This window comes from Orcinus orca, chromosome 3 (genome assembly GCF_937001465.1).
Source record: "Orcinus orca chromosome 3, mOrcOrc1.1, whole genome shotgun sequence".
Taxonomy (NCBI): domain Eukaryota; kingdom Metazoa; phylum Chordata; class Mammalia; order Artiodactyla; family Delphinidae; genus Orcinus; species Orcinus orca.
In genome coordinates this window covers 36,992,866-37,016,788 of record NC_064561.1, presented here as the reverse complement: position 1 = coordinate 37,016,788, position 23,923 = coordinate 36,992,866, and the positions used below count along the sequence as shown (strand labels likewise).

General features: G+C 36.4%; 1 protein-coding gene across 3 annotated transcripts in view; it reads right to left on the bottom strand.

Annotated features, from left to right (window-relative positions):
- GABRB2 (gamma-aminobutyric acid type A receptor subunit beta2) overlaps window positions 1-23,923 on the bottom strand; it is a 300,145-nt gene that overhangs the window by 146,998 nt on the left and 129,224 nt on the right. For all 3 annotated transcript variants that reach the window (XM_049708482.1, XM_004271960.2, XM_004271958.3), the window contains exon 6: window positions 9,086-9,168. In XM_049708482.1, coding sequence (XP_049564439.1) covers window positions 9,086-9,168 — 83 coding nt within the window. The remainder of the gene's footprint in view (window positions 1-9,085; window positions 9,169-23,923) is intronic.

Below are 23,923 nucleotides of genomic sequence, written 5' to 3'. Positions count from 1 at the left end.
ATTCTGGTAGTCAGTGACTATGAGAGGCCAGCAAGAACTGGTTTCTGATGCTGCCACAAAGGGCAGTAGTAGAATTTTTTTTTTAAGAAACTAAAAGGAGATGCCTGACTGGCTGTCTCAGTAAACACTTGGCATAGTCCTGTGAAGCTGTCTATGAAAGAGCTGCTGAGAAATTTCTACAGTCTCTAATTCACTGTGGATTGCACTAAGGCTGAGATTGACCAACAAATCAACACCACTCAGAAACAGAGCACTGATCTTATTCTCTGGGATGCTGACACTGTCCAGTCCAAATCACCCAGAGACAGGCTGAAATAAAAACACACAAATAAATGAGAAAAAAAGGAACCTTTGCGTTTTGGTAACGTGAGCAGACTGTCAATGGATCCAGTTGAGAAGATTCCATACTTCCTTTCAGACAAGCAGCTCACATGGCCCAACTGGAGGACTTGGATATGGGGATGAAGACTGTATAAGACAGCCTTACCCTTCTGAGGAGGGGAGAGGGACCATGTAGCTGATACTGGTATTGAGAAGCTTAACTGGCTCAGCATACAACAGAGGAGCCCCCTAACTATTACCCTTTTAAAGATATGTAATACTCCCCTCACCCTTTTTCCAGTACTTTTCATTCCCGAATGAAACATACTAAGTGGCCTTGTAGTATAATGGAATGTTGTGTCTCTGTAACATAATTTGAACTGTATCTATTTTTTAAAAGAGATAAGTCTTTGATTTGTCCTAATACTCTTAAATTATATCTGGCAGCATCATACTTTCCAAAGCATCAGCACACCTGGGACAATTTATTGTTTCTTTATTAGAATTCATCTTATTCCTAAACAGCAAAGTTCAAAAGAACTTTATTTATATAGGCTAGCTTGTAACTTTGTCATCATTTGGTGCTTTTAGGGTGACATTTCCCTAGAAATATAGGTGAGTATTCCAGTATACCTTTTCCAAACTGACTGAAAGATTCAGAGAAACATATAGACATATACATATAAATTATGTGGATAAAGTATGATGTAGCTGACCACACAGGTAACAGAAGCATGTAGGTATAAAGTAAGGAGAACTAGTTCTAAGTGAAAAGACTGGAAATACCTGGAGATGGATTTCTCCTTTTTATTTTGGCAATTAGGTTTCATTGCCTACATGGTGGTAAATATTATCAGGGCCCCATTTAGTTCAGCAAATTCCATTAATTCTACAGAGCTTCTCCATCCCTCTAAATTTAAGAAAAGTTATAAAGTAAGCATAGTCCATACTGGCCTTCTAGATTCCTCAGCACTTTATTTCAAGGCTTGCTCTAATCTTACTTTAAGATCTTAAAGAACTAAATATTTCATCTTGGTAGCACTTTTCACTAATGCAATTTTTACATTCATATATGTGTTTATTTAAATAATATCTATCTTCCTCATTATAATAAAGGAGGGCAGAGATACTATTTTTTTTGTTCACCATTATGTCTCTAGAGTTTATTACAATACCTGGTATATAATTAGTGCTCAATTAATATTTAATGAATAAATAAATTCTTGAATGAATGAAAGCATGAATGAATTAACAATAAACTCAATCCTAATATTCTCCTACTCTAAGCTTCCCAGAATCAAGTTATATTATCCTGGAATGGAACCAATAAATTAATTGTTGATATGGAGACAAGATGATAGTGATTTAGTAATGCAACTATTAGGCTCATTTGCATTTGAGAGAGGTAGGAAGAGAAATAAAGAGGGGAAGGAGGGAAGAGAAGAAGGAAGTAAGGAGAAGGGGGGAGGGGAGAGGGAGCAGGAGAATGGATGAATGCCTAGAGTTTGCTTAACAGAAAGAAATGACAAATAAGGTAAAATGTCAGGCATCAACTTCAAAGCCAGTTGTTTAAGGGATAGGATCCTAAACTTATTTCAATTTAATTAGTTAACTATGTACTTATAATAATATCATGTATGTTACTAATATAACACCATGTTTTATTCTCTATAACAATGATTCACTGTCTGACTAAATATGAATAAACTCCAATTTTTCATAAGGATAGGCTATTTGTTCAATTTTTAGAATACAGATCTTCTGGTTAATCTGGTCCCTACAAAATCAGGGGCTTTACTAAGATAAATCAGCTAACAATTACCACATCAGTATAGAGAAATTGTGCCAGTCAGTAGCTGCATAATCTGGGGCAAATCACTTTACTTCTTTGAGTCTGTTTCTCTAGCTGTAAAGACAGAAATATTAATACCTACCTTATAGATTTTAAACTAAAATGCCCACAGGAGACAAAGAAGGTCATTATATAATGATAAAGGGGTCAATTTAGCAAGATATAACAATTGTAAATATATATGCAACATTAGAGCACCTTAATATATAAAGCAAACACTAATAGAACTAAAAGGAGAAATAAACAGGAATACAATAATAGTTGGGGACTTTAATACTCCACTCTTAACAATGGTTAGAGCATCCAGACCAAGAATCAATAAGGAAACAGTAGATTTGAACAATGCTGTAGAACAAATGGACCTAAGAGACATACAGAACATTCCACCTGACAGCAACAGAATATACATTCTTCTCAAGCACGCACAGAACATTTTCTAGTATATATTATATGCTAGGTCACAAAACAAGTCTCAAAAAATTCAAGAAGATAGAAATTATATCAAGTATCTTTTCCTGCCATAATGGTATGAAACTGGAAATCAATAACAGGAGGAAACCTGGAAAATGCACACATATATGAAATAAAACAACACAATCCTGAACAATCAGTGGATAAAAGAATACATCAAAAGTGAAAAAAAATTTTTTTGAGACAAATGAAACAGAAACACAACATAACAAAACTTATGGTATGCAACAAAAACTGTTCCAAGAGGATGTTCATAGCTGTAAACTCATGTATCAAGAAAAACATAAAGTCTCAAATAAACAACCTAACATACCTTGAGGAACTAGGAAAAGAAGAAAAAGCTAGGCCCAAAGTTGGCAGAAAGAGGAAATTATAAAGATTAGATCAGAAATAAATAAAATAGAAAACAGGATACCAATAAAAATAAAACAATCATAGAAGATCAAGAAGATTAAGAGTTGGGTATTTGAAAAGATAAACAAAACTGACAAACCTTTAGCTAGACTAAACAAGAAAAAAAAAGGGCACAAATAAATAGAATTATTAATGGAAGAGGAGACATTCCATTCCAGCTGATACCACAGAAATACAAAGGGTCATGAGACTACTAGGAACAGTTGTATGCCAATAAATTAAACAATCTAGAAGAAATGGATAAATTACTAGAAACATACAATTTACTAAGACTGAGTCATGAAGAAAAAGAAAATATGAACAAAACAATTATAAGTAAGAGATAACTAAAAAGATTTAATCAGTAATGAAAAACTTCCCAACAAAGAAAAGACCAGAACCAAATGTTTTCACTGGTGAATTTTACCAAGCATTCAAAGAAGAATTAATGCCAAATATTCTTAAACTATTCAAAAAAAATTAAAGAGAAAGGAATGCTCCCAAACTCACTTTACAAGGCCAGGATTACCCTGACACCAAAGTCAGATAAGGATACTGCAAGAAAAGAAAACTACAGGCTAATATCCTTGATACATATAGATGCAAAAATCCTCAACAAAATACTAGCAAACCAAATTCAACAGCACATTGGAAAAATCATACCCCATGAGCAAGTGGGATTCAGCTCTGGAATGCAAGGATGATTCAGCATATGCAAATCAAAATGAAAGGTAAAAATAATAATTAACTCAATAGATGCAGAAAAAGCATTTGAAAAAAGCAACACTTTTTCATGATAAAAATCCTTGACAAATTAGGTTAGAAGGAATGTACCTCAACATAATAAAGGCCATTATATAACAAGCCCACAGCTCATATCATACTCAATGAGGAGAGGCTGAAAGCTTTTCCTCTCAGATCAGAAAAAGGGGGGCCCACTCACAACTCCTATTCAACACAGTACTAAAAGTCCTAGCCATAGCAATCAAGCAAGAAAAAAAGAAATAAAAGATATCCAAATTAGAAAGAAAGAAGTAAAACTGTCTCTGTTGGCAGGTGATATGATCTTGCATATAGAAAACCCTAAAGACTGCCAAAAAGCTGCTAGAACAAACTAATTCAATAAAGTTGCAGTATACAAAATTAACATATAAAAATCAGTTGTAATTTTATACACTAACAATAAACTATCTGAAAATGAAATTAAGAAAACAATCCTCTTCACAGGAGCATCAAAAACAATACAATACTTAGAGATAAGGAATGCTTGATCAAGGAGGTTAAAGATCTGTACAATGAAATCTATAAAACATTGATGAAAGAAACTAAAGAAGATGCAAATAAATGGAAAGATATCCCATGTTCATGAATCAGAAGAATTAATATTGTTAAAATATCCACCACCCAAAGCCATCTATAGATTCAATGCAATACTTACCAAATTCCAATGGCAGTTTTTACAGAAATTGAACAAACAACCGTAAAATTTGTATGGAACAAAAGATTCTGAATAGCTAAAGCAATATGAAACAAGAATAATAAAGCTGGAGGTATCACACTCCTGATTTTAAACTATCCTACAAAACTACAGTAATCAAAGCAGTATGGGTCTGTCGTAAAAACAGACACATAGACCAATGAAGCAGAACTGAGAATCCAGAAATAAACCCTCACATATATGGCCAACTAATATTTGACAAGGGAGTCAAGAATGCTCAATGGAGAAATGATAGTCTCATTCAATGAATGGTGTTGGGAAAACTGGATAACCACATGCAGAAGAATTTGCACCAGGGAAATGCAAATCAGAACCACAATGAACAACAACCTCACACCTGTTAGAATGGCTATCATAAAAAAGACAACAGATAAGTGCTTGCTAGCTAGGATGTGAAAAACAGGGAATCTTGTACACTGATGATAAGAATGTAAATTAGTACAGTCACTATGGAAAACAGTATGGAAGTTTCTCAAAAAATTAAAGCCAGAACTACCATATGATCCAGCAATTCTGCTTCTGGGTACATATCCAAAAGAAATTAAATCACTAGCACTAAGAAGTTCCTGTACAACCATGTTCATTGCAACATTCTTTTTTTTTAAACTTTTTATTTTATATTGTAGTATAGCCAACGAACAACGTTATGACAGCTTCAGGTGCACAGCAAAGTGACTCAGCATACATATACATGTATCCATTCTCCTCCAAACTCCCCTCCCATCCAGGCTGCCACATGACATTGAGCAGAGTTCCCTGTGCTATACAGTAGGCCCTGGTTTGTTATCCATTTTGAATATAGCACTGTGTACATGTCCATCCCAAACTCCCTAACTATCCCTTCCTCCCACCCTTCTGCCCGGTAATCATAAGTGCGTTCTCTAAGTCTATGAGTCTGTTTCTGTTTTGTAAATAAGTTCATTTGTATCATTTTTTTTAGATTCCATATATAATGGATATCATACAATATTTCTCTTTCTCTGTCTGACTTACTTCACTCAGTATGACAATCTCTAAGTCCGTCCATGTTGCTGCAAATGGCATTATTTCATTCTTTTTAATGGCTGAGTTATATTCCATTGTATACATGTACAACATCTTCTTTATCCATTCCTCTGTCGATGGACATTTAGGTTGCTTCCATGTCTTGGCTATTGTAAACAGTGCTGCAATGAACACTGGGGTGTGTGCATCCTTTCGGACCATGTTTTTCTCCAGATACATGCCCAGAAGTGGGATTGCAGGGTCATATGGTAGCTCTATTTTTAGTTTTTAAAGGAAACTCCATAGTGGCTTTACCAATTTACATTCTCACCAACAGTGTAGGAAGGTTCCCTTCACTCCACACCCTCTCCAGCATTTACTGTTTAGAGATTTTTTCACGATAGTTGTTTTGACTGGCGTGAGGTGATATCTCATTGTAGTTTTGACTTGCATTTCTCTAATAATTAGTGATATTAAACATCTTTTCATGTGCCTCTTGCCCATCTGTATGTCTTTTTTGGAGAAATGTCTATTTAGGTCTTCTGCACATTTTTTGATTGGCTTGTTTGTTTTGATGATATTAAGCCTCATGAGCTGTTGGTAAATTTTGGAGACTAATCCCTTGTCGGTCAAAAAATATTTGCAAATATTTTCTCCCAATCTGTGGGTTGTCTTTTTGTTTTGTTTATGGTTGCCTTTGCTGTTCAAAAACTTTTGAGTTTAATTAGGTCTCATTTGTTTATTTTTATTTTTATTTCCATTATTCTGGGAGATGGATTGAAAAAGATATTGCTGCGATTTATGTCAGAGAGTGTTCTGCCTATGTTTTCCTCTAGGAGTTTTATAGTGTCCAGTCTCACATTTAGGTCTTCAATCTATATTGAGCTTATTTTAGTGTAAAAGAGTGATCTAATTTCATTTTTTTACATGTAGCTGTCCAGTTTTTCCCGCACCATTTGTTGAAGAGACTGTCTTTCCACCATTGTGTAGTCTTGCCTCCTTTGTCGTAGATTAACTGATGCAGCATTCTTTATAATAGCCAAGATGTAGAGGCAACCTAGGTGTCTGTTGATGGATGAATGGATAAAGAAGATGTGATACACACAAACAGAGAATGGGATATTATTCTTCTATAAAAAGGAAATCCTTGTGACAACATGGATGAACCATGAGGGCATTAGGTTAAGTGAAATAAGTCAGAGAGAGGAAGACCAGCTCTGTATGATCTTACTTATACATGGAATCTAAAAAAATACCGAACTCATAGAAACACTTAAAGGGTACAAACTTTCATTCATAAGGTGAATAAGATCTGAGTATCTAATCTACAGAATGGTGACTATAGTTAACAATACTGTACAATATACTTAAAGTTTCTAATAGAGTAAATCTTAGAAGTTCTTAATATACACACACACACACACACACACACACACACACACACACACACACACGGTAACTATGTGAAGTGACGAATGTGTTAACTAACCATATTGTGGTAATCATTTTGTAATACATACACATAACAAATCACCACACTGTACATCTTAAACTCACACAATGACATATGTCAATTGTATCTCAAAAAAGCTGGAAAAATCTATATCATTTACCAGGGTAATTGTGAACTGAAATGAGATATGTAAAAGCCCCTTTATAAAACTTAAACTTTCTAAAAGTCTAAGGAGTTATCATGTTTCTTTTTTTAATTAATTAATTTATTTATTTTTGGTTACGTTGGGTCTTCATTGCTGCACGAGGGCTTTCTCTAGCTGTGGTGAGCGGGGGCTACTCTTCGTTGCTGTGCATGGGCTTCTCATTGAGGTGGCTTCTCTTGTTGCAGAGCATGGGCTCTAGGCGCGTGGGCTTCAGTAGTTGTGGCACGCGGGTTTCAGTAGTTGTGGCACATGGGCTTATTTGCCCTGCGGCATGTGGGATCTTCTGGACCAGGGCTCCAACCTGTGTCTCCTGCATTGGCAGGCAGATTTTTAACCACTGCGTCACCAGGGAAGTCCAGGAGTTATCATGTTAATTTTTAAATATTCATGTCAAAAAGAATATTCATGTCAGAATTATACTTTAATTACATGGAACACTTGGATGCTGCCTGTGTCCTTAGGCATCATCGGTTCTTCAAAATAAAAAGGCCTCGTTTACTACTATGAGGGTTGTGAAAGGCGCAAGTGACATTACATCAGTGCAGGTGCTTTAACCATGTACAATTATGATTATTTAAAATTCCAGTCAAATTCTACCACAAAAAAATGCTCTTACCACAAAAATTCATTTGTAGTACACAGCAACATACTTTTTTCAAAATATCCTTATATCAGCGATTTGAAACAATGAAAGAATTTGAACTTTGAAGAACATTATTCTCTAAACTGTGTCATGAGTTACAAAAATGCAAAGTTATCCGAGAGATATCTACATAAAAATAATCATAATCAAAATCCCTTGGACCAATTTCATTAAATAGTTCTTTATGGCAAAGATCTAATGTGAAAATAATGATGATTTGGAAATACAAGTATGCAATCAGGTTCTTCAAAAAGTGCATATAAATTTAATTATCCCTTGAAGCTATTTTTTGAAATGGGCAAAACTACCAGCAATGTGTCATAAATGCAGTATTTCTGCTCAGAGCAGTGATTTAGAGTTTCATGGCTCGCCAAGGCTAGAGTTCCTCCCAAAGACTGAGAGTATCCACAAAGCAGTCAAGCTAGTCATTATCTAGAATGCTGGATATAAAATCATCAGCTTCCAATTGTTTGATAGGATTAAATAGGAAAACATTGCAAAGAATTGAGAGAGAAAAAAGATTTGAAATCCTACTCCACCTCAAACGACCTCTCTGTGTGACCTCTGAAATGGAAATGGGTTATGAAATAAACGCTTTAGCCCAGTCAACAGGGTAGGTGACTGAATCATCAAGAAGGATGCTGAAAATGCGGCCTAGAAAAGCACCAACATTGTAAAACAGGTCAGCACAGGAAAGAGAATAAAAACACACATACACCAATCTTGCTCATCATATGGCCTTCAGCAAGAATATAAAATAAATTTGAAACAATGAAAATAGTCCCTCGAAGTAAAAAATATTCCACCAATCCACACTCTATGAATGTTTTAACTAATCCAGAGGCCACTTTTACTCTGCAATTAATTGCAGAGATAACATTTGTGAAAGGCAAAGGCAATAAGGACATCTCGTGTTATGCTGCCATCTCCACCTATTTTTCCAAGCCTGTTGCAGCTAGTTGCAACAATTCCATATAATAAATTCCTGAAATAGCCCTTGGTGTCCTTCCAGACTCTTAGTATCTTCCTTTTATTGCTAGATTACTGCTTCCCTACACATCCCTCCCAGGGACTTAGGGATGACACTAAGAGGGTGGCAGCATGACTGAGGGAAGACACTGTAAGCACCTCCCTCCACCAAATTTGGCACACTAGCACAACCTTTGCAGGACTTGTGTTGTGGATGTGAACCAGGGTAGGAGACCTTTGCCCAAGGAGAACCTTAAAGCCAAGTTCAGTCTAACTGGATTGTCAGAAAAACTTACAGCTTTCAATTTCCAAGGTGCAGTTTTGTTCATCCAGTGGGTACCGCCTCAGGTCCATCATGCAGGCAGCTGTGGTTGTGATTCTAGAAGAGAAATATCAATGATACATGCTGTTAGCTGATCCATGACTGAGCTGGAAAGATTAAATCTAAGTCTCAAAGAAGACAGCACTGGGCCTCTAGGAGACTGATTTAGCTTAAGCTCTAACAACAAAAAAAAGAGTGCTACAACTTTGGATAACCATTTTCCTTGATGAGCCTCACGATGCTTTGTAAATTAAACAGAGTGGACTAAATCAGTATTCTCCCAAGATGTGGTCCATTACCTACTTGGTACCCAAATCACCTGGGAACGTTTGTTAAACAGGCAGTTCCCATTCTCCAGAAGGTCTTGGGGGTGGGAGGGGGCCGTCCCAGGACTCTAGCTTACAAGCATCAAAGGTGATTGAGAAAACCAACATGGATATTACTCTTGCACTCACATTTGTTTTCTCCTCCCCTTCTCAAGACCCGAAAATCAAACCTTCCAACAATCTTGGCTTTGGTCCATCATTTTTGACCTTTCTATACATAGTGTGGTGCTTTGCAAGTGTATTAGTATAACGTACCATATGCCTTTCATCTGTCACCTGATTTGCTCTGTCCTGAGTAATCTGATATTCTCAAGGCCTGTTGGAGAGCTTCCTCCTGTTGGTTGGCAGAGTTATTTATTTAGGACACACTGTACCTTTATTAATTTATCAGGAAGAAATGAATATGTCTCTTTAATGTCTTTATATTTCTCTGTCACCATTTTTCACTAATCTCACTTTTCACTAATTGAAGACCTGCTAGAAAGAGCCAAAAAGCATACAGCCCTAAATGATTTATCAATTTGGTTTCTGATCAATAAGGCAGCACAATGTTATGGAAAAGCAGAAGTTTTAAAACACACAGACATAGGTTTGGATTCTAATTCTGCCTCACTAACTGTGATACACATCCAGATGGTTAATATCTCCTAATCAACCTTAGTTTCTTTGTCTGTAAAAAGGGGGCATTCTTAACAACAGCAGTAATAACAGCCTAACAGAGTTTCTGTATGAACTAATAGAATAATTTATGTAATAGGCCCTTCACATCTGCTGAAAAAAACTAAGAGGACAAACTGATGTTAAATTTGACCAACTTTGCTTACTCTGCTCCTAGAGGTACTATATACTGTGTGTTGGAAACAGAGAAATAAGATGCAGATCCAGCTTGGGAGAAACAATCCATAGCTAGGCCTTTTTCATTAGAAGGTCTTGGGCAGAGCTTAGACAAGTAGTGCAGGTAGACTGAATCTCTGAAATTCCTTAGTTAGGTGTGAGAGTCCTACTCCTCAGCTGTAGGATGGAAATACCTAAATGACTTCATGTAAGTAGTTCATGCCTCTTTAGTTTGATGACTTCTTCATTCGGGTTTGTGCTCTGTTCATTTTTGTTTTCCTCTTTAGAGATAAGTGAGCATCCTAGGGGTGATGTTCATCCTGGGCTCCTTGCTCTCCTCCACCAGGAGATGGCTACCCTGCCTCAACTCCTTTCCACCTCCACTGCCTTCCTCAGCGTCTATGGTCCCACTGCCTCACTTCCATGTTATTATAGTATCTTGGTCTCCTAGCCTCTCCATGTGCCTCCCTACTAACTATAATTCATACAACAGTCAGATGTTTTAAAACCATAGATCAGATTTCATCCCGCCTCTTTAAAATTTTCAGTGGCTCTTCCAAAAACTCCAGTCTTGGCTGTGGCCTATTGTGCCCTGAGTAATCTCACCCTTCTCTCCCAGTATTTTCTCATACCAAGTCCTCACTCACTATTTCCAGCCTTAACATTTGTTCTCTCTGCCTAGAACATGTGTCCCCCCCGATACTCACAGAGCATGTTTTCCGATCCTTTAGCTGAAAAATCAACTCCTCTGAAAGGGCTTTCCTGAGCAGTCCACCCAAAGTGGCTGCCTTAACTAACGCTCCATCTTAGCTGTTTATTTCCTTCAAGGAATTACTACAATCTGAAATTATCTTGCTTATTTCTTTTCTTGTAAGAACTATTTTTCCCAGTAAAATTTAAGCTGTTTAAAGACACAGACTTTTTTCTGTGTAAGTGAATCAAAAAGTATCTGTTGAAAGGATAAATACATGAATTATACACAGTCAAGCAGCTGGTTTTGCTGTGCATAAATCTTTTATTTGGAGGATTATTTTATTGCATCATTTCTCTTTTTTTAAACTTACAATGTGTCTTAGGTTTTAGGGATTCTTTTTATATTTTTCACAGTAAGTAAATTTTAATCCACTTAATTAGCATTACATAACTGGTACCAGAGTTTATCTTAGTATCGAACTGATTGTTTTTCCTTTCAGTGGGACTGATCAAATACCTATATTTTATAAATTCTAAAAATTATATAAAAATTAACATTCACATTTACTCAGGGTTAAAAAAAGAATTTATTTTGGCTATGTGACACTTGGCTAAAATTTTCACTGGTCCACTGACTTTTTCCAAAGTGTAGATCCAACCTGAATTACCACTAACATACAGGAAACTGAATTGTGCAGAAGAGAAATATTCAAAGGAAATATAATTAGGTGCATAGTGGGCATACCAAATTCTCATGCTATTTATGAAAAATAGCAGACAATGTCCATCTTGAGACACTAGAGAAAATCAACTTCATTTGATGGAATGAACACAAAAGACATGAAAGATACAAGAGCATACATACCATAAAAAAGGAGAGCCATAAATAGATGACTGACTGTGTAAGTGAGGTGAAATTTGCAATTGCTACAACAGGTTGTAGTTTACACTTTCTGCTGATGCATATTCATGGCAACTAAGATCTGTGAACACTAGTGCTGTGAGCAAGAAAAATAAATTGACTAATTCTATTGTAGAAGCAACTGAGTTTCTACTCATGTTTTAAAAATGAAGTATTATGAAAGTGTTTTTCTCACATCAACAACATTCATATTCACACCAATGTTTTACTGTTTTTAATGCTATAGTATACTCTGTAAAACTAAAAAATATATATAAATGTTTTCTAGTTGATGTTTATAAGCATTTGTATCTCCTGTTGGATTAAAACAGAAACTGTAGGCAAAATAATCCATTTGGAATCCTGATCATACAAACCAGGATGAGTGACCTGAGATAAGTCACTTACACGCGCCAATAGTAGGTTGCTCCTGAAACCCTGAACTAAAAACTTGCCATCCTGCTTTGCTGTGAGATGATAAAAGTAGGAAAAAATCGGTAACATTAAATATTCTGCATCTTTTGTTATTACTCACTGCTAATGAGTAAATACAGTGATAACTCATTTAGCCAGTCGTTACTTGGTAGTGTGCATATGTATATGTTTGTATACATGAAGAAATGTAGAATACCCACAAACTTACTTTATAAGCAAAGCAGAGCTATAAAATATGATATATAAATATTCAAAAGAGTCATCATGCCATATGTGTATACGAAATTCTTACTAACAACTTTTAGGACAAAGTACTGACATGTAACAAATCTGCATATCTTCTAGGTGCTCTGTGAGAGCAGGAACAATTTTTTCCTTATTTCTACCTCAAAAATCTTGCCAGGTGTTGACATATGTCAATAACCCAAGATTAAAATAAAAATAATAATAATAACAACAACATAAACCAAACAAAGACAGCCATGGTCATAAGTATTCCCAAATTGAGGATTTTGAAGTAATTCTCTAGATTAAGTGTCTGATTTAATTTATATAAAAAATTCTCAAGCAAATTTAAAAGTCAAAATCATCCTTACAGAAGAAGCTACCCTGAAGTGAATCTTACTCAGAAAAGCTCAACAATCAACATCAAAATCTATTCTCGGGGACTTTCAGATTTGTAACAGGGTTGTTTCTCTAAGAATAAGTCAATAAAACAAATATACTTAAAGGGTTTTCATGAACATGCCTTTCTGAATCCTGATAAAGATCCTTAATGGGCCTTAAATTACTCAACATCACTACTAGGAGTCTTTGAAGTGAAGCTAGTAACTCATTAGGCAGGCATCCTGATTAAGTTTCAAGACCATTGTGAAATATATGAAGACAGTTCTGTTTTCAGTCAAAGGAAACAGTCAAGGATACCTACAAAATTTACCTCATTTACCTGTAGCAAATCGTCTATAGCTAAAAGTGGAAATGTGTCTTCTTTGGGGCTGAATACTATGGCATGAAGAGAGCCACCTTTGGGGAATACTGATTATTCCGACTGGGCTAAGAGATTTTTAGATAAATTTTTATTCCTCAGCCATTGGACACTGTCATCAAAAATGATTTATGTCATAAAATACTGACATAGTGCAAGGAAACTAAATATGTAAAATAAAATAAGAGTCACTAAAGTCATGCATAAAATCAAGAAATACAACAATTATGCCAGCATTTCATATTAAAGCCATAATAGATATTTTATGGTGTCATTACCTGAGATTTACTGATACTACTATATCATTCCAAGTTTGAATATGACCAAAGACAGTTATTAAGTAATAATAAATGCCTCTGCCACTCAGCCAATAGGAAATAACTCAGAATCATCAACGTGACACACTTGGGGTCTTTCAGCAGATTCTTCAAGAGGGACTTCAGGAGCTAGAATACATGGTTAAACATGTGCTTTAAAATGTGAAAACTTGTTAGGATTTCATCCAGAGATTATTGAAAAGTGACTCTGGACTTTTACTTTGTTTGATTTCTTTATCTAGACAACTATCTAGCTATTCCACACAAAAAAACTTGTTTTCAGCATCTTTGCATATTTTTTAAGAAAGTCAGCTGCCTTATCCTCAACTATATTCAAAACATATTGTTCTAATTCAACACATGCTTTTCCTTTGTTCAAAATGTACATTTACCTAAAAGCATAACTTATTCTAATTACAAGGAATAAAGGAACCCCCTGGTATTAGTATGCAGGATTAATAGAGAAAAATTAGGATGTTAAAAAAGGTCAGTTATCAAAAAATACATTGATACATATTTTGTGAACTGTAAAACAAACATTAAAGACTTCAGCTCTGGGGGAAAATTCCAATTACTGAATTTAAGCATTAGAGGATGAACTGAAATTTCAAAAAGTTCTAAAGAGCTCATCTGAGTCATTTCCCACAAAGGTACTTAAAATTTTTTGTTTTAATATCTCCAAGAAGACTTGACATTATTTTGTATCTTAAAACTATTTTAGCTGGGAAACTAATTTCTCACATATATCCGCTCTTGTGATATGCTCTTGCTTTTTGTAGAGTAGATAGAAAATCTACTGTAGGGTTTAGGTGACTTCAGCTTGGCATGCTCAATAATAGTAAATACACCTCAAATTAATTGACCACCTACTATATTCCAGACACGATCTAGTGTTACTGAAATGTATCATCTCATTTAACATGTGGAGAGTCCTATTACTATTCCCATTTTACAGATAGGAAAATTGAGAGAGGGCAGACAGAATAAGCGAGAAGAACTACAATCCTGCAGCCTGTGGAATGAAAACCACATTCACAGAAAGATAGACAAAAGGAAAAGGCAGAGGACTATGCACGACATGAAGGAACGAGATAAAACCCCATAAAGACACCTAAAGAAGTGGAGATAGGCAATCTTCTAGAAAAAGAGTCAGAATAATGATAGTGAAGATGATCCAGGACCTCAGAAAAAGAATGGAGACAAAGATCAAGAAGATGAAAGAAATGTTTAACAAAGACCTAGAAGAATTAAAGAACAAGCAAACAGAGATGAACAGTACAATAACTGAAATGAAAACCACACTAGAAGGAATCAATAGCAGAAAAACTGAGGCAGAAGAATGGATAAGTGACTGGGAAGACAGAATGGTGGAATTCACTGCCACGGAGCAGTGAATAAAGAATAAAGAAAAAAGAATGAAAAGAAATGAAGACAGCCTAAGAGAGAATTGGGACAACATTAAACACACCAACATTCGCATTATACAGGTCCCAGAAGGAGAAGAGAGAGAGAAAGGACCCAGAAAAATATTTGAAGAGATTATAGTGAAAAACTTCCCTAACATGGGAAAGGAAATAGCCACCCAAGTCCAGGAAGAACTGAGAGTTCCAGGCAGGATAAACCCAAGGAGAAATATGCCAAGACACATAGTAATCATATTGACAACAATTAAAACAAAGAAAAATTATTGAAAGCAGCAAGGGAAAAATGACAAATAACATACAAGGGAACTCCCACAAGGTTAACAGCTAATTTCTCAGCAGAAACTCTACAAGTCAGAAGGGAGTGGCATGATATACTTAATGTGATGAAAGGGAAGAACCTACAACCTAGATTACTCTACCAAGCACAGATCTCATTCAGATTCGATGGAGAAATCAAAAGCTTTATAGACAAGCAAAAGCTAAGAGAACTCAGCACCATCAAACCAGCTCTACAACAAATGCTAAAGGAACTTCTCTAAGTGGGAAACGCAAGACAAGAAAAGGACCTACAAAAACAAACCCAAAACAATTAAGAAAACGGTAATGGAAACATACATATCGATAATTACCTTAAATGTCAAAGGATTAAATGCTCCAACCAAAAGACACAGGCTTGCTGACTGGATACAAAAATAAGACCCATATATATGCTGTCTACAAGAGACCCACTTCTGACCTAGGGACACATACAGACTGAAAGTGAGGGGATGGAAAAAGATATTCCATGCAAATGGAAATCAAAAGAAAGCTGGAGTAGCCATACTCATATCAGATAAAATAGACTTTAAAATAAAGAATGTTACAAGAGACAAGGAAGGACACTACATAATGATCAAGGGATCAATCCAAGAAGAAGATGTAACAATTATAAATATATACGCACCCAACATAGGAGCACCTCAATACATAAGGCAACTGCTAACAGCTCTAAAAGAGGAAATCGACAGTAACAGAATAATAGTGGGGGACTTTAACACCTCACTTACACCAATGGACAGCTCATCCAAAATGAAAGTAAATAAGGAAACAGAATCTTTAAAAGACACAATAGACGAGATAGATTTAATTGATATTTATAGGACATTCTATCCAATAACAGCAGATTACACTTTCTTCTCAAGTGCGCACGAAACATTCTCCAGGATAGATCACATCTTGGGTCCAAATCAAGCCTCACTAAATTTAAGAAAATTGAAATCGTACCAAGCATCTTTTCTGACCACAACGCTATGAGATTAGAAATGAATTAGAGGGGAAAAAAACGTAAAAAACACAAAAACATGGAGGCTAAACAATACGTTACTAAATAACCAAGAGATCACTGAAGAAATCAGAGAGGAAATCAAAAATACCTAGAGACAAATGACAATGAAAACACAACGACCCAAAACCTATGGGATACAGCAAAAAGCAGTTTTAAGAGGGAAGTTTATAGCAATACAATCCTACCTTAACAAACAACGAAAATCTCAAATAAACAATCTAACCTTACACCTAAAGAAACTAGAGAAAGAAGAACAAACAAAACCTAAATTTAGTAGAAGGAAAGAAATCATAAAGATCAGAACAGAAATAAATGAAATAGAAACAAAGAAAACAATAGCAAAGATCAATAAAACTAAAAGCTGGTTCTTTGAGAAGATAAACAAAATTGATAAACCATTAGCCAGACACAACAAGAAAAAGAGGGAGAGGACTCAAATCAATAAAATTAGGAATGAAAAAGGAGAAGTTACAACAGACACTGCAGAAATACAAAGCATCCTAAGAGACTACTACAAGCAACTCTATGCCAATAAAATGAACAACCTGGAAGAAATGGACAAATTCTTAGAAAGGTATAACCTTCCAAGACTGAACCAGGAAGAAACAGAAAATATGAACAGACCAATCACAAGTAATGAAATTGGAACTGTGATTAAAAATCTTCCAACAAACAAAAGTCCAGGACCAGATGGCTTCACAGGTGAATTCTATCAAACATTTAGAGAAGAGCTAACACCCATCCTTCTCAAACTCTTCCAAAAAATTGCAGAGGAAGGAACACTCACAAACTCATTCTATGAGGCCACCATCACCCTGATACCAAAACCAGACAGAGATACTTCAAAAAAAGAAAATTAGAGACCAATATCACTGATGAAAATAGACTGAAAAATCCTCAACAAAATGCTAGCAAACAGAATCCAACAATACATTAAAAGGATCATACACCATGATCAAGTGGGATTTATCCCAGAGATGCAAGGATTCTTCAGTATACACAAATCAATCAATGTGATACACCATATTAACAAACTGAAGAATAAAAACCATATGATCATCTCAAAAGAGCCAGAGAAAGCTTTCGACAAAATTCAACACTCATTTATGATAAAAACTCTCCAGAAAGTGGACACAGAGGGAACCTATTTCAACATTATAAAGGCCATATATGACAAACACAGAGCAAACATCATTCTCAATGGTGAAAAACTGAAAGCATTTCCTCTAAGATCAGGAACAAGACAAGGACGTCCACTCTCACCACTATTATTCAACATAGCTCTGGTAGTCCTAGCCGTGGCAATCAGAGAAGAAAAAAAAAATAAAAGGAACACAAATTGGAAAAGAAGAAGTAAAACTGTCACTGTTTGCAAATGACACGATAGCATACATAGCGAATCCTAAAGATGCCACCAAGAAACTACTAGAGCTAATCAACGAATTTGGTAAAGTTGCTGGATACAAAATTAATGCACAGAAATCTCCTGCATTCCTATACAGTAATGATGAAAAATCTGAAAGAGAATTTAAGGAAACACTCCCATTTACCACTGCAACAAAAATAATAAAATACCTAGGAATAAACCTACCTAGGGAGACAAAAGACCTGTATGCAGAAAACTATAAGACACTGATGAAAGAAATGAAAGATGATACCAACAAATGGAGAGATATACCATGTTCTTGGATTGGAAGAATAAATATTGTGAAAATGACTATACCACCCAAAGCAAGCTACAGATTCAATGCAATCCCTATCAAATTACCAATGGCATTTTTTACAGATCTAGAACAAAAAGTCTTAATACTTGTATGGAGACACAAAAGACCCGGAAGAGCCAAAGCAGTATTGAGGGAAAAAAATGGAGCTGGAGGAATCAGATTCCCTGACTTCAGACTATACTACAAAGCTACAGTAATCAAGACAATATGGTACTGGCACAAAAACAGAAATATGGATCAATGGAACAGGATAGAAAGCCCAGAGATAAACTCACACACCTATGGTCAACTAATCTATGAGAAAGCAGGCAAAGATATACAATGGAGAAAAGACAGTCTCTTCAATAAGTGATGCTGGGAAAACTGGACAGGTACATGTAAAAGAATGAAATGAGAACACTGCCTAACACCATACACAAAAATAAACTCAAAATGGATTAAAGACCTAAATGTAAGACTGGGCACTATAAAACTCTTAGAGGAAAACATAGGAAGAGCACTGTTTGACATAAATCACAGCAAGGTGTTTTTTGACCCACCTCCCAGAGCAATGGAAATAAAAACAAAGATAAACAATTGGGACCTAATGAAACTTAAAAGCTTTTGCACAGCAAAGAAAACCATAAACAAGATGAAAAGACAACCCTCAGTATGGAAGAAAATATTTGCAAATGAATCATCAGACAAAGGATTAATCTCTAAAATTTACAAGCAGCTCATGGAGCTCAATATCAAAAAAACAAACAACTCAATCCAAAAATGGGCAGAAGACCTAAATAGACATTTCTCTAAAGAAGATATACAGATTGCCAACAAACACGTGGAAGGATGCTCAAAATCACTAATCATTAGAGAAATGCAAATCAAAACTACAATCAGATATCATCTCACACCAGTCAGAATGGCCGTCATCAAAAAATCTAGAAACAATAAATGCTGGAGAGGGTGTGGAGAAAAGGGAACACTCTTGAACTGCTGGTGGGAATGTGAATTGGTACAGCCACTATGGAGAACAGTATGGAGGTTCCTTAAAGAACTAAAAACAGAATTATCATATGACCCAGCAATCCCACTACTGGGCATATACCCAGAGATAACCGTAATTTAAAAGATACATGCACCTCAATGTTCTTTGCAGCACTATTTACAATAGCCAGGTCATGGAAGCAACCTAGATGCCCATCGACAGAGAAATGGATAAAAAAGATGTGGTACATATATACAATGGAATATTACTCAGCCATAAAAAGGAACGAAACTGGGTCATTTGTAGAGACGTGGATGCATCTAGAGACTGTCATACAGAATGAAGTAAGTCAGAAAGAGGAAAACAAATATTGTATATTAATACATATATGTGGAACCTAGAAAATGGTACAGATGAACCGGTTTGCAGAGCAGAAATTGAGACACAGATGCAGAGAACAAATGTATGGACACCAAGGGGGGAAAGCAGCGGGGGGTGGGGGTGGTCGTGTGATGAATTGGGTGATTGCGATTGACATGTATCCACTGATGTGTATTAAATGGATGACTAATAAGAAAAAAAATATAAACTTTTAAAAATAAATAAATATATAAATGCTGGAGAGGGTGTGGAGAAAAGGCAAACCTCTTGCACTGTTGATAGGAATGTAAATTGATACAGCCACTGAGGAGAACAGTACGGAGGTTCCTGAAAAAACTAAAAATAGAACTACCATATGATCCAGCAATCCCACTGCTGGGCCTATACCCTGAGAAAACCATAATTCAAAAAGAGTCATGTACCACAATGTTCACTGCAGCTCTATTTACAATAGCCAGGACATGGAAGCAACATAAGTGTCCTTCGACAGACGAATGGATAAAGAAGATGTGGCACATACACACAATGGAATATTACTCAGCCATAAAAAGAAATGAAATTGAATTATTTGTAGTGAGGTGGATGGACCATAGTGTCTGTGATACAGAGTGAAGTAAGTCAGAAAGAGAAAAATATCCTATATTAACGCCTATATGTGGAATCTAGAAAAATCGTACAGATGAACCCGTTTGCAGGGCAGAAATAGAGACACAGATGTAGAGAACAAATGTATGGACACCAAGGGGGGAAAGCAGACGTGGGGGGTGGTAGTGGGATGAATCGGGAGACTGGGATTGACATGTATACACTAATATGTATAAAATAGATAACTAGTAATATCCTGCCATAAAAAAATAAATAAAATAAAATTCAAGAAAAAAATTTGAAAAAGAAAACTGAGGCACAGGTTGGTAGAGTGATTTTCTCTAAAAGTCACAGACGGTGTGGTGGACTTGAGATTGAAATCGAGGATGGTTGTCTCCAGAGCCCAGGTACTTAACTACCAGGCTATCACTAACTAGCTAGTTGACCTTGATGAAGTCATTTAGCTTCTCTGGAGGACTGGCCAATTTCTTATATCCCAAATGAGCTTGGAAATTCTATAATGCTATGAAAATACATTACATGTTCAGTGACCCTGTATATTTTGTAATTTTGTTTTACCCACACACTCAAATGCTGTATTTCACAGCTGTTCATTCTGTTTTAGTCAATTATGTAGATTAGCCCACCCCAGACAGGCACAAACAGGCCTTTCCCCTAGGAGTCCCACTTAATGTTCTCTCCTGATCGAAGGCTCCCTCAGCATTTTTCTTCCAGCGTATGCTCTTGATTTACCTCCACAGAAGCCTTCTGCTTAAATGAAAATCTCCAATACTTATGCATAACTGTTTTTAAAAACTCTTTACAAGTCTTCATGTAGAGTCACATGGGCTACTATGCTCAACTTTGTAATCACCAAAAAAAGTAAGATTGCTAGCAATCATGCTCCCATTTGATAAATCGTGCCTTTCAGATGAGAGCTATTTGTACTCTTCTGCAGCTGTTTGGCTTTCTGTGACTCCTTGCTTTTCTGGAATCTTATTCCCTGTAAAGATACCCTGCTCATTAAAGGAGACACAGGTTTCTACTACAAACTCAGGGATTATAATGAAAGACATTTCCTTGAGTAACACGCCTATGGAATCCAAACAGCAGTATCTAACATAGTCTCATTTTGTAAGCATATAAATCCTAATCAATCAAAAGATTAATAGATACAGACATACCAATCTGTAGTCAGTCCCTTGTTCACCAAGATTCCCCATATTACATTCCTGGTGGTCTCATCCACATATCCTATGCTTATCGCACAATGAGAATATCCTCTCTTCTTTCTAGGTTATATCTTAAAGGGAGCCTGACCCTGAGAAAAAGCAATCTAATTTTTTTTCTGCTTTTTGACTCACACCCTAACAAATGAAATCTGGCTTCAGATCACTGTAAGAGATTTAATTATACCAGAGCCACTGGAAAGATATATTGCCAGGACTCTAATTATTTCAACAGGGATTTTTTTTTTTGGTTTGTTTTCACAATTTAAAACAATGTTTAGATATGTCAGATACTTTTTGCTGCATTCAATATTTAAAATATTTTATTTTGATTTATGATGCATCAGAGACATACCATTTCAGAATAAGTTCATCGACTTTATTCCAGTCCTTTAATTTTCTTTTTTTTAACAAAGTAAGTGGCTCACAGACACTGATTTATAGCTGGTCAGTGACTGACGGAGGTTACAACCTCAGCTGGGTCTGCTGTCACTTCTTCCACATCCAGTCCAGTATTAATTTAAAATGTAAACGCCACATGCTGGAGGTTTTCCTTTGTCTCTGCAGCTCCACCCTCCACCCTTAATCACCAGACTAGACTGCATCGACTTAAAAACTACCACCCCGGTTCTCTGGCTTCAGGTTGGATTTGGCCAACAGGGAGCAGACCAGGAGTTTGGGAGAGGGGGAGAGTGAGAGATCAGGGGACGTGTACCCCAGGTCCCATACAGAGGAACTTGTATACAGGTCCCCTGACCATTCCCTCTTTTCCAAGTCTGGGATGCTAGGGAGCAGATGGCAACCTGCTGATCCTAACTCTGAGAGGGAGGGGGCGCTGTTCCTTCTCTTTGTAAATCGCCCTTTTATTACATTCATCCCAAATTATCCCATTTTCACTATGCCATCTGTTTCCTGTTGGGCCCCTGACTGATAGAATATATTATAGAAATGTATTTAAAATCTGAAGTTTCTCTAGCTAGGCTGTCAAAAAAATTCGAAGCATTCCATTTCTGGGTCTTTTGTCTTGGGATTTTAGGGATGAGAGGATGAAGTTTCCTTCCACCTTAAATGAACTGCCTCCGTCCTATGATTCCAGTCTCAGTTCTCTGTAGCCCACCCAAAAAGCGTTCTCCCTCCACCTTAGCTAAAGCAGCCCGTCGTCCCCTACCATTGGTCACTGTCTCATCTCACTTTATTTCCTTCGTAATACTTATCACTATCTTAATTTAGTCTGTGTATGCACTGGCTTATTCATCATTCTCTGTCTCCCTAGTAGACTGAGTCTACATTAAGTTGGGTTTCTACGAAGCAGACACTGAAGGATGCTCACCAGGGATCACCACCTGTGAAAGGAAGGGAGAAGAAGAAGGACTGGACAAAGGAAGATGCTGATGCAGGATGCTGGCCCAACAATACGGAAGTTCTGATGGGAGTACTGCCACCAGAGTTACTCACATGAGACTGAAATGACTTTTAAACCACCTCTGTCCTCTACCATCACTACACACACACACACTTTCCTTGAGTGGCTGCCATCTGATGTCTGAGGAGAAGATTCAATGAATTAAAAGGTCAGTGGGAAACATGTTCTGAGGTTGATCCAGGCCTTGACATGCCCTCACACATACGTATTTTCCCTGCAGTGCATGGTTGCAACTGTGATAACCTGAATTACTGCTGCTGTTAATTTTTAAACACAAAACATAAATTACTCAGAGCTGCCTCCTGTCACATACTGGCAACTCAGCTTGTATTTCCTACTCTAATAAAAGCCACCAACACTGCTGTCTCAGACTTATCTGCCACTCTGATCTCTAATGGCAAAAGATTTCCATCTCAATGGCATTTTCGCTATTTAAGTCTTTTACATAAAACAGGCAGCAAATATGTGGGAAAATGTTTCACATCATTAGAAACCACACATTTGTGTTAAAAACTTATACAGTGCTCTATGTCAATTATATCTCAATGGAACTGGAAGAAAAAAATTAAAAATAAATAAAAAGCATAATACAAAATTAAAAAGATGAGAAAAATATAAATTAAACCATGAGGATTATTACCTATCTAATCAGCAAAAAATTAAAGACATTATAATATTCACTGCTACAGATTCTGCAGGGAAACAGACCCTCTCACACACACTGCCAGTAGAATTATAAATCAGAACAGACTTTCAGGAGGGTACTGTAATAGAGAAAAATGGCCAGCATAGTGTTTGGTGATCTTCTGTAAGAGTGGGATACACAGGGGCACAGAGGTCAAGAACAGAGGCCTTGGCAATGAGTGGTCCTGGGCCCACATCTTGACTCTGTCTCTTGCTGTGTGACCCTGAGCCAACACATAAAGAGGAGCTGCTATAATAAAAGGTCCTCTTGAATGCTGGACAATTATTTCTTCAGAATTCTATGGAAGCATGACCCTAAGCATCTCACCAAAAAGCAATAACTTTCTTCTGACTTGTAAAAATCACCTCATTTCTTCAGAAGCTTTTAGCTACTTAGGATGAAGTTCTGAAGTGGGGGGCAGGGGGTGCCTGTGGATCACAGAGCCCCTTATAGGTGAAGACTAATTAAAACAAAAAATTTAGAAGCTAAGATGGAAACGATATATTTGAAAAGTTACCCCTAAAACACATCTGTAATACAGGGTAGTTTGAAAAAACAAGAAGAAAAGAAAAAACAAAT